We start from the raw sequence: 22078 nt of genomic DNA on the forward strand, positions 1-22078 counted from the left end.
AGCAAAGGCCAGCTTTGGCTTATCTTTGTTATCTCCAGTGCCTTACACAATGCCTGACACATAGTACGTGCTCAATAAATATTTGTGGCATGAGTAACAATACTTACTTGTGTCTGCTTAGTTCAATTCTAAGCAGGCAAGAACTTTTGCAATGTGTTGTGATTGTTTTCCTGTAAACGGCACAGGGAGGCACTCTGACTCTGTGACCTCCTCAATGGGTTCTACAGTACAACTGAGACAGAATAAATGTCTGACTGCTCTGTTTTGACTGGTGACAAGAGTTGCAAGCTGATTAATACATTTAAAGTGGTGATCAATTTGTCTTATTCATATCCTCTTATCCTGATTGTAATGAGTAGATCTTTTAACATAATGAAAACTGCATATTTCACTCAAATTCACAGTTTTGCATTCCAGAGGAGTTGAAATGCTGTTCTTTATTTAATGTTAAAATGAAGTATAAGCTCTTGTCTTGGGAGGCCAGGAAAGGTGACAAGCTGTCTCTCCTCTTGAAGGCCAAATGTGTGGAATCAACTGAAACCTTTGAATTTGACTATGAAAATAGATTTCAGAACTGTGAAATGGGAAGGCACATCTATCTCTTGCCTGGTTTATGGGTACATCGGCCCTGAGTGGAGACCATCTAGTTTTGGCTTGAATACTCTCCGATGATAGAGGGCTCACCACTGCTCATTTTATTTTTCAAAGCCTCCAAGTGAAAAAATAGTTTTTATATTGGTTCAGCATTGACCACCCTGTTGTTTCCATTTGTTTCTGTTTCTGTGGACTTACCTGCTTCTCTTCCTTCTTCTCTCCCTCCCTCCTTTTTTTTTTTCCATTTTAAACTTCTTATAGTTTTCCCTTAAAATGTCTAATATCATAATAACCTCTTATACTTTGCAAAAGCTTCGAACTTTACTTGTGCTTTTCACATAGCTTTGCAGTGGTTTTCTGTTGATTCTGTGGCATTGCTGCTTCTCTTGGAACAGCCTCTAAGAGTGGCCTCTCTGATCCACACACCTTTCTCCCTCACTCACTGCCATATATCTAGCACCCAGAACCTTGCCTGACACACAGTGAGCTCTCAGTCAATGGTCCTTCAATGAATGAATGAATGAATACATAAATTCATGGTGGTGCCTAGAAAGCATTTTATTGACTGTGACCCTGAAACCCTGTCCATGGTTGCTTGGTATCCCTCCACTAAACAGTCAGCATCACACAGGGGCAACATGGAAATGGAGACAAATATATTCCCACTGTCTTCTATGGTTGAACCTGTGTCAGAAAAGCTCAGGAGTTTTGAGGAGGCTGTGATTTTGCCAGGGGACCAAAGAAGTAGGGGAAATCTGAAAACAGAGGAAAAGAACAGCAGGTGTGCAGAGAGGAGTGGAGATGAGAAGCAGAGAAGGTGCAGAGGGCTTAGCAGCCCTGGCTTCCAGGGGTGCCTGAGGCCTAGCGCTGTCCCTGTCAGGGCTCCAGAAGATAACCTGGCCTCCTTCCCCAAATTCCCCTTTATTGCTCAAGCCAACTCAGAATAGTTTATTTACTTGCAACCAGGCATGTCCAACTAAATACAGGTAGACACGAAGACGTCTGCTTCTTAGCCTTAGAAAGGAGGCTCTGAAGGGTAAGAAACTCTCCCAAGGCCACAGGAACAGGAGTGGCAGAATCAGGTCCACAGCCAGTTTTCCAATTGAATCGTAACCCGATGCCCTCCCACTGTGCTTTGTTCTATGCAGTCACTGAAGCGCGTCCGTGGCCCTGGCTTGTGCTCTGCCCCTGCATCTTGCTTCTAACAAAAGAAAGAGTCACTTCTGGAGCAGCCAGATGTAGCAGAGCAGTGGGAACCCAAACCAAGAGGAATTCACTCTCCATAAATTATGCTTTAATAGATGTCAATTATTAATTCCTAAATAAATATTTGTTAATATTCAAAAGAGTTTGCCTACCAAGAAAAACTCAGGCTACACAGAATAATTAGTGCTTCTTACTGTGCGATGGATGCAGCCCATAATGATTTTTTTTTCCTGTTCTGCATCTTTATTTTTTCTGAAGTGTGAATGCCTGAGTATGCTGGGTTTCCTGCGGGGGTTGGCTGGCCCTCCTCTGAGCAGTCTTGGTTTGAGGTATGTGCACAGAAAGAATGCAAGGAGCTGAATGTTTCCACAGAAGCTGCCATACTGGCCAGTGGTTCTTTCTCTTTCTTCTTTGTAAAGGGAGATTTTAAGAAGAACTGAAGCTGAAACATGTCTAATGAGAGAAAGTTGTAGATTTAGCCAAAAATTGGCATGTGGGGAAGCCATTCAATTGAACAAAAATCTCATGTCATGTATCACAGTTTTGAGCACTGTGCTAGGGCTGGGTCAGCAGGCAAGGGTGGGAGTGGCCACAGAACAGAATAGACGTGTCTCCAGGGTTCAAGGAGTATGCAAGACTAATAGGAGAGAGCATCGTGCTAAGTTCTTTGCTCAGGTGAGAATGAAATTAGTCCACAAAACGTTCAACAAAATGCCAGGGGTGGCTTGGAGAAGCTAGAAAACACATTAAACTGGGGACAAGGGAAAGGAGTGATTCATGAAAGGAAGTCAAATTTGAGTCAGAGCTTGAAGAATGGATACATTTTGATGGGGCAAAGATGGCTTTGGCATTTGAGTTTTGAGCAGGCATTCATTTGTTTTTTCATCCATTTAAGATACATTTATTTGGTGCAACTGGTAGGTGCCAGCCAGCCTGGTCTAGATGCTGGAGATTTATTTTTTAATTCAAAAAATCCTGTGTCTGTGAACTTAGAGTTTACAGTTCAGTGATATATATTAATAACAATGACACATATAATGTTACCTAATAATTTCACATAGAATATAAAAAATAATTGCAATGCAGTGAGACATGGATCCAATAGAATGACCACCTCCACTGGTGACATCAGAGAATTCTTCAAGTGGTGGAGACTCTTGGTATAAATCCCAAAGGAGTCATTTATCCAATTACTCATTCACAGCAAATATTTACTGAGTACCTACACATACCAGACACACTTTGTGTATCCGGATAGTACGATAAACAAAACAAAGTCTTTTTCTCATGATGTTTATATCCTAAAAGTTTAGCAAATGAGGGGAGGGAAAGCCATTCCTCTCAGAGAGAATAGAACATGCAAGTCATAGAACCGTGATGTCCTGGGGTGAAGCTACAGTTAAAGTTGCACAAGGAAGGGGGTTGTCAGGAGGTGAGACTGGAGAAGGAATTAGGGGCCACATTTCAAAGGACCTTACAACTGGGCTAAACATTTAGAACTTTATCTACAGCCGATAAAAAAGATTTGGTTAAAACAAAGTTCGAAGAAAGTGATGTTGAAGGCTCTGTGGAAGCTGGATTGGAGGAATATGAGGCTGGGGGCAAGACACCAGTTAGGAAGTGATTGCAATAGCCCAAAACACTCATGACAAGGGCCTGGGTCAGTGTGGGGATAGAGCAAGGACGTGTTTAAATTGGAAGAGTGGCTCTTAGCTTTGTGTGTATATGTGTGTGTCCAAGCTTTTTGAGAATAAAATGGAAGCTTCTGCGCCCAGGAAAATGCTCATACTCACCTACACATATTATTTTGCAAGCAACTTCAAAGGGCATGAATTCCAGATTAAGAATCCCTGAGTTATAGGAAACAGTTGGGGTGAGTGGGGGTCAGGAGGTGTACACATAAAATAAGAGGCTACAGCAATGGTTTGGACATGAATCCAGTGCTATTCTAGTTCCCCTTTCAGAATCCACCTTCTTGGGTCCTTCTAACTGTCCACATCCCATGACTTGGGTGGCTCCTGGTCGACAGAAACTTTCAGCTACCCATGAACTTGCCTGTCCCTCATTCCTTCTAGACCAAGCTTGTGCCTGTCTCCATCACTCAGATGCCCACCAGAGTCAGAGGCCAAGGAGACAAGTTCCTTCCGGTCTTTTCAGTCCTGGGGGAAAGTTAGAGTATTCCTCAGTGGTGTCAGTACCTCATGGTCCAGATCAAAGAGCACCTCCTTATAAGATGCCAGAGTACTAGAGGTGGGAGGACCCTCAGACATCAACAAATCTTGTTCCTTCATTGCACACATGAGAAAGTTAAGGGACAGAGAGGGGAAGAAATTTTTCCAGAGCCATGCAGAGTAAATGGGTGAGCTGGAACTAGAGTTCTCACCTGCTAATACAATGTCTTTTGCCCCTCACAGAAGGTAATGGCTCCCTTCATTCTTCTAGAAAAGCAGCATGTGCCTTATTAATGGTACTGATTGCAGCCATGACCTGAACCAGTATCAGTAGATAGCAAGCTCTGTCTATGAGTGTGTCCACACTCAAGAGTATTGAATGCAAACCATGACAGAGGAGAGATTGGATGCCTTTAGGTGCTCACCAGTTTTCTCTGCCTACATCACCATTCCACGTAGGGAAAACAGCAGCCCATGCATTTATTTTTCCTGGGCTCCCAGATGCCTTTGCAGTACCACGAGGATGATGATACCCAATTCCCAGGGGTGTTGCATACACGAAAGGGGAAGAACACGTGAACAGACTCCCACTGCCCTCTCAGAAAACACTCTTTTCTGCTTTTCTTCTTGGCACCTCTTCCAACACTCACCTTAAATAGTGCTGTGGGAAGAGCTGGGGCTGGGGAAGGTCAAGTTAGTGGTCAGAGAAGAAGGCAGAGGCTGAGTTTTGCCTTTGTTGTGGCCTAGGGCAGCATCATTTTCCATATATTCTATCTCCACATAAACCCACACAGACACCTTTACAGGGTCATTCAGAACTGAAGTCAGAAAGAGCAGTAAGCAAAAGAAGATAGAACTGGGATGTCCCTGGCAGATGCCACAGGGATGGCAAGGCCCAAGCAGGCTGGCTGGGCCTGGACTTGTCAGGGAACATAGAGAAAATCATGTTTTTGCCAGACTGAGTGAGCAATTTGTAGTCACTGAGAGCCCTGGCCCTCACCAAGAGTTTTCCCAGGTTCATGGGTAGCCATGCTGGTGGGCAGGGACAAGAACTGGAACCTTCTTCCAGAGAAGTACAAATGCTGTCTACAGATGGGCAGGATCCAGAGAGGTGGGATCTGCATCCAAATCATAGGGAGTTGTGACTTCTGGGTGTCCCACATGGTCCCAATTACTTTGAGTCTGGATCATGGACCTGCACAGTGAGAGCTTGGGAGAGACACTGTTCAGGAGTCAGGTGGTGGCTTCTCACACAATGGCTGTGTGCATTTGGGAGAGTTAGACTCTCAAAGCCTCTGTTTCCCTAGTTTCTCCATCCACTGGATATGAACAATAATAGGTTCCACCTTGATGTTGGGCTGAGGAGTAAGTGAGATTAAGGAGAGCCTGTATTAGTGAGCAATCAAAAAGTCCACGACAAAAATTGGAGGGCAGGAGGGTAGACCCTCCTGAAGCCACCTGCTGTTGTCTTTGCCTGAACAATTGCCTGCATTCTTCTGCAGCCTTCTTCTTTTTTAAAGTAAACTTTTTAAGAAAGGAAAACATACATATAGAAAAGTGTGCAAATCGTAAGTTATAGTTTGATGAGTTTTCTAAAGTGAACACACCCATAAAACTGGCTCTCAGACCGAGAAAATGCCCCGCATGGGACTTTTAGGGCCATACCTATTCCCCTTTCTCACTCCTAGCATCATGGGTTAGTACTGTTTGCTCTTGGAAATTTCTATAAATGGGATCATATAATATATATCCTTTTGTGTTTGGCTTCTTTCAATTAACGTTGCGTTTGTGAGATCCAGCCAAGTTGTTATATGGAGTTGTAATTTCTTTATTTTCATTGCATGTACTATTCTATTATGGGAATAAACCACAATTTATTTATGCATTTTATGGTTGACGGCCTTTTGGGTAGTGTCCAGCTTTTGACTATTATAAATAGTGCTGCTAGACCGTTCTTATACATGACTTTTGATGAGCATATGTATGTTTTTCTGTTGGCTATAGATTAAATTGAATCAAATTAAGTTGACATTTTTGTAGATCAAAAATTCAAACACTGACAATTTAATATGGCTCAATCTAATACTTTGGAGTAAAAATGTTGGGCCATTAGGCATGTATAACATATGCAACTTTCATAGATACTGACAGTTTCCCAAAGTAATTGTAACAATGGACACTCCTACCAGTATTGTGTAAGAGTTTCAATTGCTACAGTCTTTGAAACAAGGGGTACTCAGGTTCCTCTGCAGAGCCTTATGTACCCACTTCCCCTGTTCTGAAGGGTCATTTTGTAGCATTAATTTGCAGTATTCTCTGCATTTGCTTTCCCCTTGGGAAGGTCTTTTTGACAGTTCTAATCCTAACTGAGCCATGTTTTAGTGTATGAAGAATGTGGTTCCACATAGAACAAGTGTAACGCTGGCAGAAGGAATAAAATTGTGAGAACAAAGAACAAAGTTCATTCCCCTCCAGTGATAACCTTGAAGCACCTGAGTTTGAACGGTATTAAGAAGGGTGACTTCTCCTTATACCAATGGTTTTCAATCTGTCCCCAGACAGGCTATGGAAAGTAAGAGGACAGGAGCTAAGCCTCTTCTCTCTTGCCCAGATCCGAGGAAGCTAGATATTTCCAGGGTGTTGGTGTTGATCAGAATCCATCTGCCAAATGGAGGCAGAATGGGAGGCTCTTTCTCCTTGGGTCTGGCATGGCTGCTCTATCCATTAGCCACAGTAGACTGAGTGCCTAGGGTTGCAAACATTTAGAGGGCCTACAAAAATGTTGTGATTCTCTTAAAATCAGAGAATTTTAGGACATTGTAGGTCAAAGAAAATGCTTAAATTTATAATATTAATATTTTCTTCTTTATATTAATGTAGTCATAAAATATAATTTGTTTATTTACTTATCTAAATGGAAGAAAGAACCCATGAAAATAAGAGTACCTAGGACCCACTAAGGTCATACCGTGACCCTGGGGCCTAAGCCACCTGCAGAGTGGATAATTCGAATTCATGGCACTTTCTGAGTTTAGTTCCCCTTCAGAATATCTTTTTGATAGTTCTATCCCTGTTTCACCATGCCTCAGGGTATAAAGAATCCTGTCTACATTTGAACCAGAGAGTAAAAGGAGAACACTGGGAAGTTCTTCATTTCACCTCGTTCCCAAAAGTAGGGTAAAGTCTAAGGGTTCCTTAGACCTACCTTCAGAATCAGTGTGAAATCTGAATCTTTAGACAGCATAGACATAACTCCCTTGGGGTGCAGGGCAAGGGGTCTGCTGAGGACAGGATTGTGTTCTCTAGCTCCCAAGAAGATCCCAAGATGGGTATCTGGACCCTGGTCATGGCTAGACCTCAAGCCTGCTTTAGTTCCTGTTTGTTTACTCCTTTGTTCTTCCTCCTCCCGATATGCACATACCCAGAGTCTAATTTAGGGGCTGGAGACTGAGACATCAAGATCTTATTTCTTCCAAACATGTCTCTGTTGGGCTGGCCTTCAAGGAACTATCAAATGATGAATAGCTGTTTGTTAGCTGGAGGAATTTAGAAAGGACAAGCTATTTAAAGCTCTGTGAAGAGCAAACAGGTTGGGAATATATCTTTTATTAAATGGGGGGGAGAAGAATAATTTTGCAAAATACTAATGATGTAAAATATGAACAACATGAACCTGATCGATTTTATTTACATCTTTATGTTTGAATTAGAGAGCGAAATGGACAAGGAAAGAAGAAAAAAGCAGATGGTTGGATGCAGAATCAAGAAGAGAGGGTTCTACCAGTAGCTGTGCCACAAATTTGCTCCATGATCCATAAAAAAGCACCGAACCTCTCAGAATCTCAGTTCCTGTATCTGCAAAAGTAATGACTAGATTATCCTGGAGGTCTTTTTTAGCCTTCAAATTTTAACACACAGTAGGGGCTCCATCAGTAACTGCTGAGGTAGTGAGGGAATGCAGGATTGTGACTAGACCAATATTACACACGTGTGAAATCCAGCAACAGAGATGGTGAGCTCATCAACAATAGCAAGGAGGCTGGGAAGCAGAGCCCATCTGTAGACAGCATTTGTACTGCCATAAAAATAGCATAACAAGATTATATTGAAATATCCCACTATTTAACTTAATAATTTAAATGTTTGCCTAATGAGGTGGACTTGATTGGATTAGGGCATTCACAATTAATTTTGATAGATCACTTTACACATTAGAGGTGCATTCTTCTGAACCAGGAGGTGGAACGGAAGTGCAAAATGTTTACGTTCAAACGAGCATGTGATTTTGCAGAAAACATTAATCCCAGATCATGCACACTAAGTCAATTTCAGAAATGGCTTCTAGATATATTATTAGAAATTGCTCTTCAAATATAAAAAGCTTGTAATAGAGTTCTGTCCATTTTTCCTTTGGCTGATGGAAGTTGTTTTATAAATATGCCTATGATAGGATGTTTTCTTCATCCAAGCCTTTTGGTACTAATTGCAACTTTTTAAACACTGTAAGTAGTAGCTGTCATGAACACTTTGAATCCTATTACAAATATGTATTTCTGAACAATTTCACATTTAGGGGTGCATTCTTTCAACTATTTTTTGCTACTTTTTCCCCCTGTTTTTTAAAAAAGAGTTTGAATTGGAAACTGTGGATCCCCCTTTTTTGTTAAGGAAATAATTTTATTATGCAATAGAAAAATGGCATCAGCCCCCTCCTACATTCTCTCAAAAATTAAAGATCCAGGAGTGTTCACATCTGCCCCAGGAGTCAGGAATGAGCAGAGGCTAATGGCCTCTGGAAAGGTAAATTGGAATCAGGCCATAAAATCCATCCCAGAGTTCCAGGAAAAACACATTCCTCGATGCCATTGCTGTCAGATCAAAACTGCATCTCTGTTTTCTATCAGAAAATTATCTCATGTAGAGTGTCCATGGGCAAGGTGCTTCTTGAAGAATTCTTTGGGTCTCAAGCTACCCTTCTGAAAGATAGAGCTAAATCACCCACATCTCAAACCTGAGAAATGGAGATCCTACATGTGGCAATGTTTAGTGAGAGAGCATGCAGTCATAAAAGCACTGGTTTGGGACCGAGTGACCATAGCTCAAATCCTGACTTTGCTCTTATTAGCTGGTTAACTTGGAGAAGGCACTAACCCTTTCTGAGACTCAAACTCATCATTTAGTAAATGGGGACAATCACACCTGATGGCGAGTGTTGTGAGAATCGAATGCTACATCCCCTAATGCATGATAGCAGCTCTACAAGTTTTAATTCCCGCCACCCTACACCCAGTCTCCTTCTCTGGTAGGGAAGCAGTCCAAAATTCAAGGCACCATTGCCATCTTGGTTTCCGCAAGTGCTCCTGACAAGTCTATGGCACTTAGGACATGGGGGCCCTCTTCTTCCTGGTCTTGGGAAACATGAGGTCTGCTCTGAAGGCTCCAAGCCACCTTTGTTAGCAGAAGCACCTGAATCTTCCTCCCTTCTCCTCCTCTGAGGTCCAAGCTCTATAATGAGACTTCACTAAACTCACCCAATGTGAGGTTTCAGTGACCTTCATAATGAAATCCAAGTACTTTGCAAGGTGCTCCGATTTGAATACATTCCCCAAAAGTTCATGTGTTGGAACCTTAATCCTTAATGCAGCAGTGCTGCAATGTGGGGCCTTTAGATGGTCATTGGGTCATGAGGGTGGAGCCCTCCTGAATGGATTCTTGCCATTACCATGGGAGTGAAGTACAGATTGCTGTAAAAAGGGAGCTCCGGAGCATCGCGATGTCTTCCGCACCTGCTTGCTTTGCCCTTCTGCCTTTCCGCAACGGGATGACACAGCAGCTTTCCACAGTTCGATTACCCGTGGTAAACTGCGGTCTGAAAATATTAAATGGAAAATTCCAGAGATAAATAATTCACAAGTTTTAAATTGCATGCCGTTCTGAGCAGCATGATGAAATCTTGGCCCTGCCCAGGTCATGAACCATCTTCTGTGCAGTGCATACCCTACCTGCCCGACAGTCACTTAGTAGCCCTCTGGGTTATCAGACCGACTGTCACAGTGCTTGTGTTGAAATAACCCTTGTTTTACTTACAGTGCAATGCAATAAGATATTTTGAGAAAGAGTGATGACATTCACCTAATTTTTATTATATTGTTATTATTGTTCTATTTTATTATTAGTTGTTGCTAAACTCTTACTGTGTCTAATATATAAATTAAACTTTATCATAGGAATATGTATAGGAAAAATGTCTTTTATACAGGGTTTCGTACTATCCATGGATTCAGGCATTCTTGACGGAGAAGGGAGCACTACTGCATTCTGAACGCATGAACTCTCTCCAACCCGGGTGCTTTGCTTATTTTTGCTGAGGGCTCACTCATCCTGGGATGCCCTTTCCTCTATTCTGCAACTAGGAAAGTTCTTATATTTCAATATCTAGCTCAAATGCCTCCTCCTCCCTTGTGGGTATAGCCACCATGGCTTTTTCTGGTCCTCTTTGGGTTTGTAATCTGTCCTGACACAGATATTATTCTGATATTAAGGCATTACAGGCTCCCTCAGAAACCCTCCATGCCTTTCCATCTCTGTGTCCCTGGGATCCTCAGAAACCAGGCTGATTATAAAGCTCTTAAAATCCTCCCAAGAATCCTACTGAGTTAGGCACTATTATTGAAGAAATCAAGGTTCAGAGACACTAAGTAGCTTGTCTATAGTCACACAGCCAGCGGGTGTAGAACAAGGATTTGAACCTTGAGAACGTCACCTCCAAGTCTGTGCTCTTTCCACTGTTCTATAAGCCTCTCCATGATCTCCTTAAATCTCCCACCAACCCAGAAGGCAGGCAGGGAAGGCCTCTTTATAGAAGAGGGAACTGAGGCTGACGGAAATGGTCACTTCCGAAGGCTTCCTGACTCATTCTGGGAACTGACTAAAGTTCTGGGTTTCTGACTCCAAAACTGGGCCCCTGCACAGCCGCAGGCTCCTGTCAGTGACCTGCTGAGTCACCCGCTCCAGAAAGCCACCTGCAGCAGGGTAGGTGGAGCCTGGGCTATGGCAATGCCTGACAAATTCATGTGCCTCTCAGGGCCCTTCTAAGCCCCCTCACCACAGAGGTGACGAGTAAATGACAAGGGGCATCTCTGCTCCCAAGGGATTCCAGTCACGCGAACTCCGCCAATTAAGGCTGGAACGATGTCATCTCCTGAAATAGCATTTTAATGAGTGATGGTTCTGGGATAAATTGTTATCTTGTGATCCCTCATTAGAGAGCTTAATTAGATCCATCATAAAACATATTGATCAATGGCACTGAGCAGGTCCACAGGACATTCACCGTCTGCTGGAACATTCCTGCTCACCCTTTGGCAGAGCCTGGTGGGACCAGTCCCTGGGTCCTAAGAGCTGCTTGGGTGCAAGTTCTTTTTGAGTACCTGGGCACCATTATCCTGGTTCTTTCCTTCCTCCCTTATTTTCTTTCACAAATATTTATTTTAGCACCGTCCGTGTGCCAGGCACTGTGCTGGCTGCTTATGCTTTAACTTAGTTTATCCTCATGAATATCTGTTATTTCCTTATTTTGAAAATGGTGAAACAAACACCCCAAGCTGTCAACTGGGTGTAGCCCCAACAAACTGAGTTATATTTCAGGTAACTTCTGGGGAGTGGCTAATGCAAGATGGACAAAAGTAAAACTGAAGGGAAGAGTAGACTTGATTAAACTCCTAATCCCTGCTGAGACTCTCTGCTGGGCAGTATATATATGTCACATTTAACCTTCATATCAATGGTGAGAATTTTCATCTTCATTTTATAGTTAAGAGAACCGAGTCTCAGAAATGTTACTTGCTCAAAGTAATACAGCCAGTGAATATCAGAGCTGGAATTAGAACATGGCTCCAGGAACCTCAAATCCAGACAGTTGTGGGTTCAAACTCCAGTGCTATTATATATGTGCTATATAATTGTGTAATTTCTCAAGTTACATAAACCTTCTGAATATCAGACTCTGCATCTATAATACTGAGGGTAATAACTGGACCCATCTCATACAGTTATTTTGAGGATTCAATGAAATAATGCCTGTCAAGCATTTAAATAGTATCTGACCCACCCTAAGTGTTCAGTAAAGATTTTTCACTGAACATCCCAATTGTTTCCCCTTGGAAAGAAGTGACCTGTTTCCTTATCTATAAAGTGAGTATAGTAACCCTTGCCCTTAAACAATTCATAGGAGAGCACTTTAAAAAAGGTAAAGTATTCAAACTGGTTGGTCACCTTCTGTATACCTGTGTGCTGGCAAAAACTGGAGTCAGCGTCTATTTTATGGAAGTTTTTTTTATTTTTATCTCAGCTTACTGCAAACTCTGCTTCCTGGGCTCAAGCCATCCTCCCACCTCAGCCTCCCGAGTAGCTGGGACCACAGGCACACGCCACCAAATCTGACTAATCTTTTGTATTTTTGGTAGAGATGGGGTTTCACCATGTTGCCCAGGCTGTTCTCAAACTCCTGAGCTCAAGCAATGCACCTGCCTCAGCTTCCCAAAGTGCTGGAATAACAGGCATGAGCCACTGAGCCCAGCCTGGAAGAATTTTAAATTATTATTTTTATTATTAAAATAATGCACTAGCACAATGGTGGTGGGGATGGGAAGATGGATCAAGAGAAAAAGGTGGGGGTGGGTAATAAAATCAGAGTATTGAGACTTCAGTGGAAGGTAGAGGTTACTTTGGTGGCCCAGGAAGTGGCCTGGGGAGTCTAACCAATGGGGCATGACTGCATTGATTCAAGGGTCTGGGCTCCACAGGGTGTGCGTGCAGTGGTGGTATGTGCACATATCTGCATTGTGCATGTGTGTGTATGTGTGTGTGTATGTGTGTTGAACATAATGCACATAGGATTGTAGAACTTTGCTATACAAAAGAAAGGACTCTGGAGACTCATCCATGGATTGTGCAAGCAGGTGTTTGTGTGTGTGTGTGTGTGTGTGTGTGTTTCTCCTTTTGTGTATTGAGGCCGGTTTCCTTGAGAGGGTGACTTTTTTCACCTGTGTACACTTGGAGTTTTTTTCCTTTTTTATTATAGTAAATGTAGCTTGAAAGCTGGGAATAGCATAGCTTTTCCCTGAACACAGATCACATCACATAATTTTTCTTTCAGAGAAAAGTGCTGCAAAATAACCTGCAGATGGTGAGTCTCTTTCTCTTTCTGTCCTGCTCTTGCGTGCTCTCTCTGTCTATCTGACTCTTTGTTTTTCTCCGTCTGTCTCCATGTCTCTGTATCTCTGTCTCTGAGGCCCTATTTATAGCTTAAAATGCTTTCATATTTTAACACTTGGCATGTAAAATGCCCCCGTATTACACAACATAGCATGCATTCGGGTTTGTAATTAGATCATTGTTTCATCCCAAGTTCCACACATAATGATGCTGGACCTTGTTCCTTATTCCCTAGTACTACCTGCAAATACTGCCAGGTCTGGGTATCCTGCCCTAACCCCTTTCCCAGTTTTGTTTTCGCCAACTCCCAATGACAATCCTGCAACCTCACTGCTCCCTGCTCCCTTGCTGATCCTCTCCTGCAGCCTTCGCGATGGGTTCAGTGTTCCTCGGCGAGGGCTCAGAGCAGCCCCTACCTCCTCTCCCTCTTTCTCTCTCTCTCTCTCTCTCTCTCTCTCTGGCATAGCCTGAACAATCGCTTCACTCTGTTAGCAAGGCCATCAGAATCTCTGAACACAGTCACAAAATTTACATCCCTCCAACTGTCCCAATATAAACAGTACCCAGAGGAAAGGGAGGAAAGGTCTCTTTTCTCTAAAATAAGAAGATGCAATTTTTAAAAAAAAGAAAGTAGGGAGGAATCAATATTCATTTTTAACCAATCTGGACATGTGTTAGAGGATATTGCTGAGAACAATTAGGGATGTATGAGTGAGAGGTTTATTTCTCACTTGCTTGTCAGGTCAGAAGACAATCTGTTTATTTTCCTGCTACAATTTTATTCGATAAACTGAAAGGATGGGAGCTAGGAAAAAGGGTATGAACAGGATGTGTGCTATCAATTTGTCAAATAAATAATCGTGCTTGGAAACAACAGATTTTATTAATTAGACAGGATGGTGTATTATTACCATTAAAGTGTTATATTGCATTAATTTTTGTATTTTACTCGGCTACTAATTACTGTAAAAGATTTCGGGAATGAAGCAAAATAAAATCATGCCGCATTATACATAATGTAAAGATAGCGTGAATTAATTTGTCGGCCGCTCCCCGCCTGCCTCCGGGAGACGAAGAGGCATGGAAGGGCCTCCGCTGCTCGGCTTGCCGGCCGCTCCAGAGCTCCGCACCAGCGCTGCTCCCGCCTTGTCGCAGGAGGCAGCTGTGAAGACCTGAGGTTCAAGACCTGGCTCAGCGGCGAACTTGCTTGGTACCCTTTGGCAAATCACTTCTCTGAGGCCTCGGTTTCCTCTTCTGTAAATGTAAACATCCCTTCTTTTTTTTTTTTTTTTTTTTACCTTACGGGGTGGTTGTAAAGATCTAACGAATTCCCGAGAGTAAAAGTGCTTTCAAATGTCAGAGATGGGAAGACGGGTTGAGATCTAGTACAGTAAGAAGAGGCAGACAGAGGTGGGGGGCATCCAGTGTTCAGACCCTGCAGGGCCAGCTCTGGTCAGACTTAATGCTCAGAGACTGCCAGAGTCGGGGGCCCGGATAGTTAGGGCTTGGGGAGGGAATTAGGGCTCTCCAAGGCCATCCAGCGGTCGTCTCAGCCACCCCCTCACTGGGCAGTGCCTGGGAGTGGGCGCCCATGGCCACACCCTGGCTGAGCCGAGTTCCTCACTGTAAATGCAGACTAGAATACACCTCCGTTGTCCCCAGGTGCTCACACCAGGGAATCCCTCACTGGGTATTGGCACAGTGGAAAAAAGCAAGATTCTCGTCAGACAGGACCGGGTTTTAATCCCTGCACAGCCACGCAAGAGCCATGTGGCCACAGCCAAGTCCCTTAACCTCTCTGAAGGGCAGTTTCTTCTTCAGCTTAAAAAAACAAAAACAAAAAACAAAAACTTGTTTGCTCAGGAATAAAATTCCCACGCTGGGCACAAGTTCTGGCTAAGGAGGCGGCGGCTGGGCCCTCACGAGGGTGCCAGGGTCCCCAGGGCTCCCCATGACAGCACAGCCTCATGGGGACTAGGAGCCCCAGCAGAGCCCTCCCCGTCCAGCTCCATCCCGGCGCTGCCTCCCAGGTCCTCGCTGACCTCCGCTCGGGCAGAAGCCACCAAGTCCCAGGGCGGCCCCCAAGCCCCACCCCGGGGGCGCGGTTCTCCCTCGCTCGGCGGCCGAAGCCCAGCCACGTTTTTCTCCAGGCTGGGTCTCCGCAGCCAGGGCCGGACGAGGGCCATTTCTCACGACCCACTGCCACCTACTGTCCGCAGCGGAGAACTGCAGACCGAGCGCGGCAGGCCTCTGGGAAGCTGCCACCGGGAGGGGCCAGAGCCCCAGGCGGCGCTCAGGCCCCTTGGCCTGGAGCCCCAGTTCCCAATGTGTTACGGATACGTGTTGCAGCCCTGTGGGAACAACTCAGCTGGCCACCTGAAGCCCTGATGCTCTGGCTTGCACTATTACTGGGGTAACTGGACCCCTGGGGACACAGGAGCACTAGGGCAAGGGCCTCCCTCCCCATTCGGCTACAGTCCGCTTTAGAGGCCTGAAAATCCTGCCCCTGGGTTTGGAGGGCTGTCTCTGGCTGCTTGAACTGGACCTGATGTAGGGCTTCCAGAGACAATTGTCCCTGTTTCCAGTTTCCAGATTAGAACTTCGCCTGTCCTGCAAGTCTGACCTGAGTCTGAGCTGGGCCTGCCTTCAGCTTTCTCCCTATTCTCTGGATGCCTTATGTGACCTTCTCTTGGGGCATGGATCAGGCAGCCCTGCTAAAAGCATGGTCCCAAATCTTGACTTCTCCACTCACAAGCTGGCTGATCTGAGGTAAGTGACTCAGCCTTCTTGTGCCTAGTTTTCCTCATCTTCAAACCAGCAATATCAACAGTAACTTCCATATAGGGTTGTCATGAGGATAAAATGAGTGGATATATATATACACACATACACACACACAAAGGAATTAGAACAAGGCCTGGCACACAGTAAATGCCTTATACGTACATAGTAGTGCATTATCCAAACATTAGGGATTATCTGTGTCAGTGTTATCTGTGTGCCTGTCGCAAGACTTCCATTTGATTGTGAGCTCCGTAAGTACAGAAATCATCTCTGATTCAGCCATGAATCCTCAGCTACTTGCACACAGAAGGTTGCAGTACCAGTTATCCATGCATTCATTCATGCATTTAATAACTATTTATTCTACTAAGTGCCAAGCACTCTGTCCCGGGTTTACAAATATTAAGAAAGACAAAGACCCTTCCCTCATGGAGCTTATGTTGTTTGGAGAAGACAGAAAGAGAGCAAACAAGTAAGTTGATAAAATGGGTACATCTTGTAAAAAGTGCTAGAAAGAGAACAGCCAGACTCTTTGGAAGAGGATGATGGAGGAGGAGCGTGGAAGAGAGCTTTTGGATGGTCAGGAAAGGCATTGCTTCTAAAGGCCTCTGAAGAAGTGATAATTAAGCTGAAATTTAAATGAAAAGGAAGAAGCTGGTAGATGCCTGGGGTATAGGCCAAAGATGGACTGCAAAGGAGGAAACTTCCTAAGGCGACGGAAATGTAACAGTGGTTACCTAAGTATATTTATATAGTTGTCAAAACTCATCAAACTGAACCCTGAAAAGTAGTGAATTTTATTCATAAAAATTATGCTTCAGGATGGGCACAGTGGCTCATGCCTATAATCCCAGCACTTTGGGCCAACATGGGTGGATCACCTCATGTCAGGCGTTCAAGACCAGCCTGGTTAACATGGTGAAACTTAGTCTCTACTGAAAATACAAAAAGTAGCCAGGCCTGGTGGTGTGTGCCTGTAATCCCAGCTACTTGGGAGACTGAGGCAGGAGAATCGCTTGACCCCGACAGGCAGAGGTTACAGTGAGCTGAGATCACACCATTACACTCCAGCCTGGGCAATAAGAGTGAAACTCCATCTCAAAAATAATAATAATAATAATAATGCCTCAATAAAGCTGATTTAAAAATAAAAGATGGTAGCCAAGTAAAAAATCAAGGAAGAGCATTCCAGACATTGCAAAGAAGAGCTGATGCTTAGCCTCTGAAGCAGGGAAAATCTTTTTGCATCCTGGGAAGGCCTGTATGGATGAAGCATGGTAAAGAAGAGGGAAGGTAGCAAGAGATGAGGCAAAACCATGACATGCTGGACTTGGTGAGGTTAGGATTTTATTCTGTGTGAACAGAAAAAGCCCTTGATTTGCTATCAAAAGTCCTAAACCCTGGTCTGGACTTTCTAGCTGTATTGTCTTGGATGAATCATTGAACTATTGTGAATATTTTTTAAATGTGTAAAGTAGGACTACAAATGATATGCAGGGATCCCATCAAAGGGGGCTGCAGCCAGGGCTGACTATGAAGGCAGGCTGACTGACACCTGACACCTGGGGATATACCCACATACTTTTATTGGGCACTCAAAAGATTGCTTATTGAATTAAAATAGTACATGCCTGTACGGAGTAGAGACCTATGACCTTTCAAATAGCAGTTGGTGAGTGGTGGGGTGGAAGAATGGGAATTATTCCCACAATTAGGGCATTGACTAATTAGGGCATTGAGTCCTTCAGTGTGTCCTCACTTACCCAATACTGTTTTTCTCTCTTATAGGCAATTCTTCTTTTCCTTGGTCTCATAGCATGTGTCACAGTTTATTATTATGCATTTAAATTCTGTACATCTTTGTTCAGTGTCTGACTTTCTGTGGACTGCAAGTTCCATGAGGACCAGGACTGTGTCTGTTCTCTAAACCAATGTACCCCAGTATCTAACACTATCATTGGTACATAGGAGGCACTCAGTAAATACTACTTGAATGAATGAATGAATGAATGAATGAATGAATGAATGAATGAATGAATATAACCATTTATCCAAAGACAATTAACTATCCACAGGGCCCTTTCTGGTTCTTCCCAAATAATCCACCTTCTGCCCATTACCCTCTGGAAGCTCATCGCTTAAGCCTTCCTTTTTGGGTTTTCTCCATCATCCTCATTCTAAATTCAGCACTGACCAACCCCACAGAGTTTCTTTCTATTTTAATAAACATCTACACAAAATTAAGGAGATAAAGACTGGTGGTTGTGTTTGATTTCACACTGGTTTTGGCCTTGGATATTGTAAACTACCTTCACTTTAATTTGGTTTTCTGAAGTAGATAGGGTTGAATTGACTATAATTCCCATTTTCCACATGAGGAGCCACACAGTTGACGAGATGGATTGACTCATCCCATGGCATAGCTAGGGAGTGGCAGGGACACAGATAAACCCCGGGTCCCATGGCTCTAAATTCCATGATCCTTTTCCCTCCAGGTTCCTCTGCTTGATGGTTCTATGTGCAATACATTTCTCCCTTCACACCTTAGGCAGTGATGGTGCATGACAAACCGTGGTGATGGTTCTCCACTGAGAAAAGATGATAAAGTCTCTCAGAAGCAATACTCTTCTTACCGTAAGTATCTAATCCACTTCCAGTGGCCATCAGAGCAAATGGAGGACATTATAACACGATTACGTGCATAGATCCCAAGTAAGGCCTCTAGAGCCAGATCTGCCAGGTTTGCATATTGGCCTTGCCACCTTCCAGCCCTCCAACCTTGGGTGATTTATTTCAGGTCTCTGTGCTACAGGCTCTTCATCCTAAATTGGAGATAAGAATAGTGACTACCATATAGGGTTTCTGGGTGAATTAAATGAGTTAATACATGTAAAATGCTTGGAAAAGTGCTTATCCAATAGAAAGTGGCCAATTGATGTTGTCCTTCCTTCCTTCCCTCCCTCTCTTCATCCCTCCCTCCCTTCCTCTCCTTCCTTCCTTTCTTCCTTCCTTCTACCTTCCTTCCCTCCTCCCTCCCTCCTACCTTCCTTCCTTCCTTCCTTCCTTCCTTCCTTCTCTCCCTCCTTCCTTCCTTCCCTCCTTCCTTCCTTCCCTCCTTCCTTCCTTTCTTCCTTCTCTTTCTGTATTTCTCTCTCCACTTCTTTCTCTGTTACTTTTTTTGTTCTTCTCTTTTCTTTTTTCTCTCTTGCTCTATATTATTCTTCCTAAATTCCTGTCTCTTCTCTGAATGTAACTTCACAATAGTGCATTGATAAATATTTGCTGAACCAATACATAAATGAGTAAAGAAAAAGGAAAGGGAAGGAGGGAGCTGATGCCTGGCACAAGATGTGAAGAAGTGAGGATAGAACAAAACAAGATAATCTTGTGTTTTTATATGTTTGTTTTTATCTTAATGTATGAGCTATAACAGGTAAGACATTCTCATCCTGTTTTACCATGGGAAAGTCAACCAACCTCTCTGCACCTCCCTTTCTGCATCTGTATGGGAGCAGCATTGAACTAAATAGTCCTTATGTTTTCTGTCTCTGAGTCTACAATTCCATCTATATGAAATGTGATGTTGACTTTTCCTAGCATTTGAAATGAGATGGGGAGGGGATGAAATAAGCCAAATGTACATTTCCAAATGAAACCTGTTTCACCTGTGGCACCCATACAAGACTTCACAGGTGAGTACTTGCTTTGATCTCACCCTGGTGTTGACTTCTATCTCCTACTCTGCCTCTTAATAGCAATGGGACTTTGAGCAAGACACTCAACATCTCCAAGCTTCCCTTTCCTCATCTTATTATGAGACTAAATGAGATAATGCATTGTAAGATGCTTAGCACAGTGATCAACATGTAGTAAATGTTCATTAAATTACCACTGATGTACGTTGTTAAAGTGTATATATGACCTCAAGCCTTGACAAAACCCATTCTAAGGCCCAATGATGAGTTTCCTATTAGCTGGTATTTTGGGCATTTTATGATTAAGCATTCATTGAAAATCCACTATCTGTTAGAAATTGAACCTCATGATAGCATAGGGAAGTCAAGGTTCAAAGGATTACATACATTTTTTCAGGTCCCAATATATTTCTCATACTTTGCTATATTATGCCCTTTAGTCCTTCTAACAACCCTGTAGATAGGTTTTGTTGGGGTTGCAGGAATGAATTGAACTCAGGAAGTTGCAGAAGTAGAGCCTGCAGGGAGCAGGTGTGATGGGAATTCACAGGACTCAACCTGGACCACACCCAGCTCCTTCCCCTCTGTAAGCCACAGTCAGCAAATATCCTGATTGCACAGTGCCAAGGATGGGAGTGCTGTTGAGACTCTCATCAACGCTGCAGAGTGGGAAAAAATATGAGTACCTCCCTCATGAATTCCCAGTCCTTGCTTCTGGCTTCCTGTCCCTTCCCTTCTTTGACTTCTTCCACGCAAGGCTTGGGCATAAATAATGTACCTGAGCATGAATAAACACTGTGACTGGCTTCTCTCTCCCAGGGGATGTTTTGCTTTTGCAGCTGGATCTCTCATATCTTCTGGACCCAAACTCCAAGCCTCCACATTCTTACTTAATTAGAATCCAAAGGCCTTAACCCAGCATGTGGGCTCTTCCCCAGCCTCCCTCCCTCTCTCCCTCCCACCTGAGTCAACTTGCCTGTGGTTGTCTTCTCTTATTCCAGCCCGAAGACCCTGGTCTATTCGACCCCTCCTCATACTCCCCATCTCCAGGATTCTACTGATGCTGCTTGCTGCTTCTGCTGGAATACTTCACATACCCAAATACTGCCTCTACTTTAGGTCTCAGTTCAGAGATCACCTCCTCCAAGAAGGCCTCTGTGATTTTATAGCTGGAAATAGTTTCTCTCTCAGAGAAATCATTACAGCAGTGGTTCACAACTTTGAATATGAATTTTTGCACATGAATCAGCCCAGATATTTTGTTAAAATGCAGATTCACAGACAGTAGGTCGGGGATGGGGTCTGAGATTCTGCATTTCCAACTTGCCCACCCGTGATGTTTGCTGATGCTTCTGGTCTGTGAATTACCCATTGAGTAGCAAGTCATTGACCAATCTGGCTGTGTATCAGAATCACTTGACAAGCTTATTGAAACCGTGGATCCTGGGGCCAGAGGTTGATCCAGGTTTTGTGGGGCCTGAATTTATTCCATCTAGAGAGTCCTTTTAAAAGTATATATATAAAGTTATGAATAAGAAATTGCCACCTATTGTTCCAGCTGCTTGGGAAGCTGAGGTGGGAGGATCACTTGAACCTGGGAGGTAGAGGTTGCAGTGAGCTGAGATCGCGCCACCGCCTTCCAGGCTGGGCAAGAGAGCAAGAGCCTGTCTAAAAAAAAAGGAATTGCTGGATCTTCTCCCAGGTCCCTGGAAGGAGCTGTGCAAGTGAAGGGTCTTGACGTATAAACTTCACTAGCTGCAAGGTAAATCCATTTTTGCTGGGGCCCACACAACAGCAGAATCTTGGAAGGCAGGAACTATATGTGTGTTTTGTTTTTAGAATTTCTCCAGGTTATTCATAGTGACCAATCCTAGACCTACCCCCACGCCCCTTCTAGGAATAGAGCACTTGAACTTCTGTCCATCCACTTACCTCCCTCTATTCCTTCCATCTCCAAAGCGGCTGTGCCAGGCACTGGGATAGACCCCACAGAAACAAGGATCAAGGACAGGCAGGCTCCTCCCCTCAGCAAGCTCATGGTCTACTGGAAAACTGGTCACAGCTTCACAAAATGAACTCCTATCAGCTGTTCGTCCAAGTGCTGCAGGGATCAGAGGAGAGAACAAAACTCAGTCCTGATAAAAAGACAAGACTGGGAGGTCTCCCAGAGGGGCTGACATCGAGCGAGCTCTTACCAAATTACTGGGGCTTCTCCAAGCAGAGGGAACACTCTGTGCAAAGGCAGGGAGGCCTGAGAGAATATGTTCTCTTCAAGAACTAGCCAATCAAATCCATGTGTGGCAGAAGAGCAGGGCATATTTTGGGGGTTGGGGGCAGGGGGTAGGGCTGTGAGGAACGGGTATGGAGAGGTGGCTAGGCTCTCAGGAGTTGGGGCTCTTTGGGAGTGGATGG

The 22078-nt window shown here is 43.9% G+C and overlaps 1 protein-coding gene across 1 annotated transcript in view; it reads right to left on the reverse strand.

Moving 5' to 3' along the window:
- Positions 1 to 21749, reverse strand: part of LOC105553475 — a 61373-nt gene extending 39624 nt beyond the window's left edge. Inside the window, exon 1 of the mRNA XM_011999553.1 lies at positions 21599 to 21749. Within this exon, the coding sequence (XP_011854943.1) occupies positions 21599 to 21704 (106 nt within the window). The 5' untranslated portion in view covers positions 21705 to 21749. The remainder of the gene's footprint in view (positions 1 to 21598) is intronic.
- Positions 21750 to 22078: the final 329 nt, after the last annotated feature.

Source organism: Mandrillus leucophaeus, unplaced genomic scaffold, assembly GCF_000951045.1.
Source record: "Mandrillus leucophaeus isolate KB7577 unplaced genomic scaffold, Mleu.le_1.0 Scaffold599, whole genome shotgun sequence".
Lineage (NCBI taxonomy): Eukaryota > Metazoa > Chordata > Mammalia > Primates > Cercopithecidae > Mandrillus > Mandrillus leucophaeus.